This window comes from Heptranchias perlo, chromosome 31, assembly GCF_035084215.1.
Source record: "Heptranchias perlo isolate sHepPer1 chromosome 31, sHepPer1.hap1, whole genome shotgun sequence".
NCBI lineage: Eukaryota > Metazoa > Chordata > Chondrichthyes > Hexanchiformes > Hexanchidae > Heptranchias > Heptranchias perlo.
This window is the reverse complement of record NC_090355.1, coordinates 33,623,172-33,632,554: the sequence shown is the minus strand read 5'-3', so window position 1 is coordinate 33,632,554 and position 9,383 is coordinate 33,623,172. Positions and strand designations below refer to the sequence as shown.

Below are 9,383 nucleotides of genomic sequence, written 5' to 3'. Positions count from 1 at the left end.
GGCCCGAGGGATTGATCGATGCAGCGTTTGTCTGTGTGTCTGTCCGTCTGTCTGTCCGTCATCAATGCTGAAATCAGCTTTCATATCACACCGTGCCCTGTTGACGCCGGCTGTGAAGCTGCAGCAGGTATAAACCAATCCATCGAAACTGGACAGCGGAGGAGCTTAGTTCCGTGTTGGCAGAGTAAGATCGTACCGTGTCACCTCCCAACCTAAAGGGTATTAGAGACCGTTTGTAAAAACAATTTTTTCGACCATGACGAGCTGTTTCACCGTGTCCAGAACAACAGAACCAGAGGACACGGCCTGCGCCTGAAGGGATAAATTCAAAAGTAAACTGCGGAAACAATATTTCAGCGAGCGAGTGGTCAGTCTGTGGAACAGGCTCCCGAGGGAGATGGTGGGAGCAGTTAGTATTGATTCATTTAAATGTAAATTAGATAGATTTCTTTCAGAAAATAACATTATGTGAGTAATTTGAGATGATGTGGTGAGTGTAGACGTTTGGGAGGAACAGGTGAGTTTGGACCGATGGTTCCCAAATCTCTCCACCACTGGGGGTTTTCCTTGCCTCGTGTCTGGGTCCGTCGTAGACTAATTGATGGAGATTGATCGCTCTGATTAGTCAATAACTCCATTATCGTTGGATCAGGCGACTATCAGGATGGCAGAAGACGGACCAGATGGATCTTGGTCTTTTCTCGTCCGGCAATTCCCATGTTCCTTGTTATTCTTTTCCACGGGATCCCACGGGATGGATCTTTGGGTTTCAGGTAAATTGCAAGACATGGCGGGGAGTAGGGGGGCGGGGAGCGGGGGTGGGGGAGGGGCAAAGGTGATCGGAGGGAGGGGGGGAAAGCCCGGGGCAAGGGAGGGCCGAGGCTTCTTTGTGGGGCTTGGAGAACACTCCTGCTCCTCCTGGAAAAGTAACATTACCCCCAAACTACACATCTGCTTGGTGAATAAAGATGCAGAAGCTGCTTTGACTCAGGACACCCTGCAGAATTGATGACTGTACATTTTCCAGAGCGCTTACAACGTGACTGATGATTCATTTTTTTTTGCTGAGGTTACTTGGAGAGACTCCTCCCCAAAATTCATCTTTTCCCGTAACAATGAGTGTCGAATATTGTTAGCAATATTTATTCTGGCGGTGACTCCCTCTGCGTGAACAAAGGGAGCTGTGATGTTTGTCCCGATGTTTTTTTTTTGGATGAGACCTACCTGCCCTCCCATGTGTTGCAGTGTTTTGATTATGGAATAAATAGTCCAGTTATACCAATTGGAGCTGACTTGTGCCAGTGGCTGCAGTGACACCCACGGGAATACCCGTCCGGCATCAGCGCTGCCGACCAGGAAATAAGAATTCGTTGCAGGGAGGTTCCAATCCTAAATTTTGGTCGGTGAGAGAGCGCAGGAATTGGTGGCGGGGGGCCGATCGCGTGAGACGTCAGCCTGGATTTTACCTCTCGCTGCTGGACGGAGAACTGGCAGTGGGTTGGCCGCCCATTATCCACCTCACCCGATTTTCCCGTTCCGTTGAATTCGTCGGCTGACCTGTTGACCGCCAATTTTCCGACCAGGAGCAGAAGTCTGTGCGTAGACTGACGGTGTTAGCCGTGGTTTAGTGAGTAGCTCTTTCATCTCTTGAGTCAGAAGGTCGTGGGTTCGAGTCCCACTCCAGGGACTTGAGCACAACAGCCAGGCCGACACTCCCAGCGCAGTACCGAGGGAGTGCTGCACTGTTGGAGGCGCCGTCTTTTGGATGAGACGTCAAACTGAGGCCCTGTCCACACTCTCGGGTGGACATCAAAGATTCCATGGCCACTGTTTCAAAGAAGAGCGGGGGAGTTCTCCCTGGTGTCCTGGCCAAATATTTATCCCTCAACCAACATCACTGGAACAGATTATCTGATCATTATCACATTGCTGTTTGTGGGATCTTGCTGTGTGCAAATTGGCTGCCGTGTTTCTCTACATCACAACAGTGACTACACTTCAAAAAGTACTTAATTGGCTGTAAAGTGCTTTGGGACGTCCTGAGGTGGTGAAAGGCGCTATATAAATGCAAGTCTTTCTCTCACCTACAAGGGAACACACTCACACATTTTAGGGCGAGTTGTGCTGCTCATCATTGTTCCTGTTGGGACTTCCTGCAGTCTGTCTAGCGACGTCTCAACCCTACACCTAGTGATAGATTCATAGAACCATACAGCACAGAAGGAGGCCATTTGGCCCATCTTGCCTGTGCCGGCTCTTTGAAAGAGCTGTCCAATTAGCCCCACGCTTCCTGCTCTTTCCCCAGAGCCCTGCAAATTTTTCCTTTTCAAGTATTTATCCAATTCCCCTTTGAAAGTTATTATTGAATCTGCTTCCACCGCCCTTTCAGGCAGCGCATTCCAGATCAGAACAACTCGCTGCGTAAAAACAAATTCTCCTCATCTCCCCCGTTTGCCAATTATCTTAAATCTGCGTCCTCTGGTTACCGACCCTCCCGCCAGTGGAGACAATTATCTCCTTATTTACTCCATCAAAACCCCTCATAATTTTGAAACTTATCCTCTTTGAGCGGGGTGAGCAGCGTCTCCTTGGGGCTGCGGTAGCTCCAAAACAATACATCTGGCGATGGACGTTCGGAACTCAGTCAACCCCTGATGGGTTTCTGTGCGTTTCAGGCACCCGGCTGAAAAGATATTGGCTCCTTGTGTCTTTATCACATTTCCGAGCAGAGAAGGGACATGTGGGTTTGATTTATTAACTGTAACAGCAGCTGTTGTGGTGGACTAGGATACGTAACTCAACTTCTACAATGACCGTTCTGTTTGATCTCCCGCGCCAGGTTTAATGTTTGCTTACTTCCGATATTACGCATCAGGGAAAAGGCTGTAAATTCCATGGTTTTGGGGAGGGGGTGGAAATCCAACCCTTTCTGGCTGGGACCTTGAGTTCCGACAGAGACCGTTCAGACGCCTCTGCCACATGTTTTCCCCCCACCCCCACCCTGTCTGCCTGGCAGACAAGGTGGGGAAACATGTGGCAGAGGCGTCTGAACCTGTCGTGGCATCACTTTTGGGGGCAGTACTGGCAGGATGCCAGCTCTGCTCACGGTACAGCCAGCGGTACAAACGCCCGCGTGGAGCAGCGGCAGAGGCCAACCGCAGGCTCACGCACCATACGGTATTGGGTCAGCATTCGATCCGTGAGATATCGGACACGTGCAGACGGGCGAGGGAGCAGCATTGGAGGGGAATCTCCCGATATTAAAACTTGAGACAGATCAAGAACCCCGCCCCCCCCCCCCCTGTAATCTCACTAGTGCGCAGGGTGGGTGCCCCTATAGTGCCATTATTGGTGTGGGGGCCCAGTCCTATATTCAGATATTGAGTGAATATTGACACCACTGTGTCAGCCAATGAGTTCGAGGAGGGGCAGGACATGTGGTTTTAATTGACGGGAGTTTCCAACTGAACTCATGTCCGAAACTACAGCAAACAGAGTCTCTGACTTCACGATCGAAACTACAGCAGAGTCTCTGAATTCACGATCGAAACTACAGCAGAGTCTCTGAATTCATGATCGAAACTACAGCAGAATCTCTGAATTCACAATCGAAACTACAGCAGAGTCTCTGAATTCACAATCGAAACTACAGCAGAGTCTCTGAATTCACGATCGAAACTACAGCAAACAGAGTCTCTGACTTCACGATCGAAACTACAGCAGAGTCTCTGAATTCACGATCGAAACTACAGCAGAGTCTCTGAATTCATGATCGAAACTACAGCAGAGTCTCTGAATTCAAGATCGAAACTACAGCAGAGTCTCTGAATTCACGATCGAAACTACAGCAGAATCTCTGAATTCACGATCGAAACTACAGCAGAGTCTCTGAATTCACGATCGAAACTACAGCAGAATCTCTGAATTCACGATCGAAACTACAGCAGAGTCTCTGAATTCAAGATCGAAACTACAGCAGAGTCTCTGAATTCACGATCGAAACTACAGCAGAGTCTCTGAATTCACGATCGAAACTACAGCAGAGTCTCTGAATTCACGATCGAAACTACAGCAGAATCTCTGAATTCACGATCGAAACTACAGCAGAGTCTCTGAATTCACGATCGAAACTACAGCAGAATCTCTGAATTCACGATCGAAACTACAGCAGAGTCTCTGAATTCACGATCGAAACTACAGCAGAATCTCTGAATTCACGATCGAAACTACAGCAGAATCTCTGAATTCACGATCGAAACTACAGCAGAATCTCTGAATTCACGATCGAAACTACAGCAGAATCTCTGAATTCACGATCGAAACTACAGCAGAGTCTCTGAATTCACGATCGAAACTACAGCAGAGTCTCTGAATTCACGATCGAAACTACAGCAGAGTCTCTGAATTCACGATCGAAACTACAGCAGAATCTCTGAATTCACGATCGAAACTACAGCAGAGTCTCTGAATTCACGATCGAAACTACAGCAGAGTCTCTGAATTCACGATCGAAACTACAGCAGAGTCTCTGAATTCACGATCGAAACTACAGCAGAGTCTCTGAATTCACGATCGAAACTACAGCAGAATCTCTGAATTCACGATCGAAACTACAGCAGAGTCTCTGAATTCACGATCGAAACTACAGCAGAATCTCTGAATTCACGATCGAAACTACAGCAGAGTCTCTGAATTCACGATCGAAACTACAGCAGAATCTCTGAATTCACGATCGAAACTACAGCAGAATCTCTGAATTCACGATCGAAACTACAGCAGAATCTCTGAATTCACGATCGAAACTACAGCAGAATCTCTGAATTCACGATCGAAACTACAGCAGAGTCTCTGAATTCACGATCGAAACTACAGCAGAATCTCTGAATTCACGATCGAAACTACAGCAAACAAAATCCACTGCGTACAACAGGGTGATTTCTCCAGCAAAATGCAGTGAGTGGAGAATAGTTACACAATACAAATTATGGTGCATACAATCAATCCCAGTCACTTACAGCAGTGCGGTCTCCAGGTGTGATTGACAGAGAGGATTGGGTAATTCCCCCATTTATTTTTATTTGTTCATGGGATGTTGGCGTCATTGGCGAGGCTGGCATTTATTGCCCATCCCTAATTGCCCCTTGAGAAGGTGGTGGTGAGCTGCCTTCTTGAACCGCTACAGTCCGTGTGGTGAAGGTTCTCCCACAGTGCTGTTAGGAAGAGAGTTCCAGGATTTTGACCCAGCGACGATGAAGGAACGGCGATATATTTCCAAGTCGGGATGGTGTGTGACTCGGAGGGGAACGTGCAGGTGGTGTTGTTCCCATTCTGGTCAGGAATAGTGGTGTCACTATACGCAGCCTATTTAAATGACCCCCTTCTCCCAGGAAAGCAAAATAACAGACACAAAGTTGGTTAAGGGATAAATATTGGCTCCAGGACAATGGGGAGAATTCCCCTGCTCTTCTTCGAAATAGTGGCTGTGGGATCATTTACATCCACCTGAGGGCGGATGGGGCCTCAGTTTAATGTCTCAACCGAAAGATGGCACCTCCGACAGTGCAGCACTCCCTCAGTACTGCACTGGGAGTGTTAGCCTAGATTTTATGCTCAAGTCTCTGGATTGGGAATTAAACCCACGACCTTCCTGACTTAGAAGGGACACCTCTACCCACTGAACCACGGTTTGCCTTTATTAGGAACTTGGGAACAGGAGTAGGCCATTCAGCCCCTCGAGCCTGTTCCACCATTCATTGAGATCATGGCTGACCTGTATCTAACTCCATTTACCCGGCTTGGCTCCATATCCCTTAATACCCTTGGCGAGCAAAAATCTATCGATCTCAGATTTAAAATTATTAATTGAGCTAGCATTTGCTACTTTTTGTGAGAGAGTTCCACAATTCTACCACCCTTTGTGTGAAGAAGTGTTTCCTGACTTCTCTCCTGAACGGCCTGGCTCTGATTTTAAGGTTCTGTCCCCTTGTCCTGGACTCCCCCCACCAGCGGAAAATGTTTCTCTCTATCGACCCCATCAATTCCTATCAAAATCCTAAAAACCTCAACCAAATCACCCCTTCACCTTCTAAATAGCGCAAACTGAGGGGGAACAAAAGCAAAATACTGCGGATGCTGGAAATCTGAAATTAAAACAGAAACTGTTGGAAACACTCAGCAGGTCAGGTAGCATCTGTGGAGAGAGAAACAGGGTTAACGTTTCAGGTCGATGATCTTAGTTTGGATGAAAGGTCATCGACCTGAAATGTTAACTCTGTCTCTCTCTCTACAGTTGCTGCCTGACCTGCTGAGTGTTTTCCAGCATTTTCTGTTTTTAATTACAAACTAACAAGACAGGTGTGGTAACCTTGTTGCTATGGTGCAGGATTAGCAACGCAGAGGTCGTGAGTTCATATCTTAGAGAGCCAACTGTGGGACCGATTTCAATAATCTGGTAATTTGTGGCTGACGCCAAACAAAATGACCATGAAACGCTGCTGGATTGTCATAAAAACCCAGCTGGTTCACCGAGGTTTTAAGGAGCGTCTTAAAGGACTAGAGAGGCGGAGAGGTTTAGGGAGGGAATTCCAGCGCTTAGGGCCTAGGCAGCTGAAGGCACGGCCGACAATGGTGGAGTGATGGAAATCGGGGATGTGCAAGAAGCCAGAACTGGAGGAGTGCAGAGATCTCGGAGGGTTGGAGGGCTGGAGGAGGTTACAGAGAGAGGGAGGGGTGAGGCCATGGAGCGATTTGAAAACAAGACTGATAATTTTAACAGTGAGGCGTTGGTGGACAGTGAGCCAATGTAGGTCAGTGAGCACAGGGGAGATGATGCATGGGTGGAGGTGGGCCTTTGTTGAGCTGATTGTTCTCATCAGAATAATTTGCAGGTATCTGCTGCCATGTCAGTGGGTCGCAATCTCGCCTCTGAGCTTTGGGTCCAAGCCCCACACTCCAGAGGCTTGAGCACAAAATCCAGTCCGACACCCCAGTGCCAGTACTGACGGGGTGCTGCACTGTCGGGGGTGCCGTCTTCCAGACGAGACATTAAAGCGAGTCTCCGGCTGCCCTCTCGGGTGGGCGTAAATTATCCCGTGGCTCCCAGTTCTCCCTGGGGCCAATATTTATCTCTCAACCAACATGACTTAAAAAAAAATGCAGATTATCTGGTCATCATCACCACGCTGTTTGTGGGATCTTGCTGTGCGCAAGTTAACTGCCTCGTTTCCTACGTTACAACAGTGGCTACACTTCAAAAAAGTACTTCATTGGCTGGAAAGGGCTTTGGGATGTCCTGAGGTTGTGACAGGCGCTATATAAATGCACATTCTCCTCCAGTGGGTAAGAGTGAAGTGCAGGCCGCGTCCTCTGGCTCCACGGTGCAGAATGGGCCGCAGCCCCTGTCGTTTTGCCTGGGTTCTCCAGCCCTGGTCCCAAGACATGTTTTGCCCCCCATCAGTGCTCAAACAGCTGGCATTCCAGATGTGGGCCGAGGCCCCGCCCCTCCCGCTGTCCATCAGCCGCTCGTTCGCACGTGACTTCGGGGCCGTTTGTGACGTCGAAAGGCTGCGCCGGATGTGATGTGAGGCGACGCTGGGCCTACTGGAGCGGGGCGTGCGGCGGGCCCGGCCTGTGTTTTCTTGAGCTGGTGGGAGATTCCAGCGGGCGGAATGGGGGACGATCTGGACGGGTTCCCCGAGCGGGACATGAAGGTCAGTCTCGGCCATCAGCGGCCGTTTGGTGAAAGTAACCGGCTGGGATGAGATGGAGAGAGAGATAGAGATGGAGGGAGGGAGAGAGATGGAGAGAGAGGGAGAGATGGAGAGATGGAGGGAGAGAGATAGGGAGAGGGAGAGAGAGATGGAGATGGAGGGAGGGAGATAGGGAGAGGGAGAGAGAGATGGAGATGGAGGGAGGGAGAGAGAGATGGAGATGGAGGGAGGGAGAGAGATGGAGGGAGAGAGATGGAGAGAGGGAGAGATGGAGAGATGGATGGAGGGAGGGAGAGATGGAGGGAGAGAGAGAGAGAGAGATAGGGAGAGGGAGAGAGAGATGGAGGGAGAGGGAGAGAGATGGAGGGAGAGAGATGGAGGGGGAGAGATGGAGGGGGAGAGATGGAGGGGGAGGGAGAGAGATGGAGGGAGGGGGAGGGAGAGAGATGGAGGGAGGGGGAGGGAGAGAGATGGAGGGAGGGGGAGGGAGAGAGATGGAGGGAGGGGGAGGGAGAGAGATGGAGGGAGGGGGAGGGAGAGAGATGGAGGGAGGGGGAGGGAGAGAGATGGAGGGAGGGGGAGGGAGAGAGATGGAGGGAGGGGGAGGGAGAGGGAAGGAAGGGGAGAGAGAGAGGAGGGAGGGGAAGTAAAAAGGGAGTGAGCAGAGGAGGGGGAAGAGAGGAGGTTAGGACAAGGGAGTGGGTGAGTGGACGAGGGGGGAAGGGGATGAATATGGGTTGGGGCGATGGGAGGTGGAACACTGAGCAGGGGTTGGGGGAAGAGTTAGAGGTGAGTGAAAGTGTGAAGGGAGAAGGTGGTCTTGAGCTGAGTGTTTTGCCTATGATCGGGTGGGGGGGAGAGCCCATCAAGGCTGGAAGAGTGGAGGATGTGAGCTGGGAGTCCTGGTTGCAGGAGGTGGTGCAGGTTGGAGCGAGATAATGTAAACACTGATTTTGAAATCGGTACACTGGCTTTCAAGGTTTTGTGTCCACAATTCCTGTAGATCCAAGAAACTGAGTTAGTTAGCAATAGTAAATAGTTATTGGGTGATTTGAGTATAGATTTTATAATTTGTGTTAAATGTTCTGCATTGACTAAAGCTCATGTTTCAGTTCAAATCAACTGGTGCCTTTTACAGACTGTCCAACTTTCTCTCACTCCTGAAGTTGTCCACATTTTTTAATGTTTGTACACTTGCATCATTACTAAGTTCAAGTGTTCAACAGACACAACATTTGTTCTATTTGGAGAGCCGAGATCAGCCCTGAATCTGTAAAATATTTCTATTTTAATAGACCCTCGTAGATGCAGGGAAGCAGTGGGCTGTCTGGTACGGTAGAGAAAGAACTTGCATTTCTATAGCACCTTTCACAACCTCAGGATGTGCCAAAGCGCTTTACAGTCAGTGAAGTATTTTTGAAGTGTAGTCACTGTTGTAATGTAGGAAATGCGGCAGCCAATTTGTGCACAGCAAGATCCCACAAACAGCAATGTGATAATGACCAGTGATTTTTATTTTAGTGATGTTGGTTGAGGGATAAATATCGGCCAGGACACCGGGGAGAATTCCCTTGCTCTTCAAATAGTTTAGTGGGCTCTTTTACATCCACCTGAGAGGGCAGGCAGGGCATCAGTATAACTCCCTCAGAACTGCACTGGGAGTGTTGGCCTAGT

General features: G+C 49.2%; 1 protein-coding gene across 2 annotated transcripts in view; it reads left to right on the top strand.

Moving 5' to 3' along the window:
- The first annotated feature begins 7,584 nt into the window (after positions 1 to 7,584).
- The window catches only part of nup214 (nucleoporin 214), a 126,655-nt gene continuing 124,856 nt past the window's right edge, over positions 7,585 to 9,383 (top strand). For both annotated transcript variants that reach the window (XM_067969930.1, XM_067969929.1), the window contains exon 1: positions 7,585 to 7,709. In XM_067969930.1, coding sequence (XP_067826031.1) covers positions 7,668 to 7,709 — 42 coding nt within the window. In that variant the 5' untranslated portion in view covers positions 7,585 to 7,667. The remainder of the gene's footprint in view (positions 7,710 to 9,383) is intronic.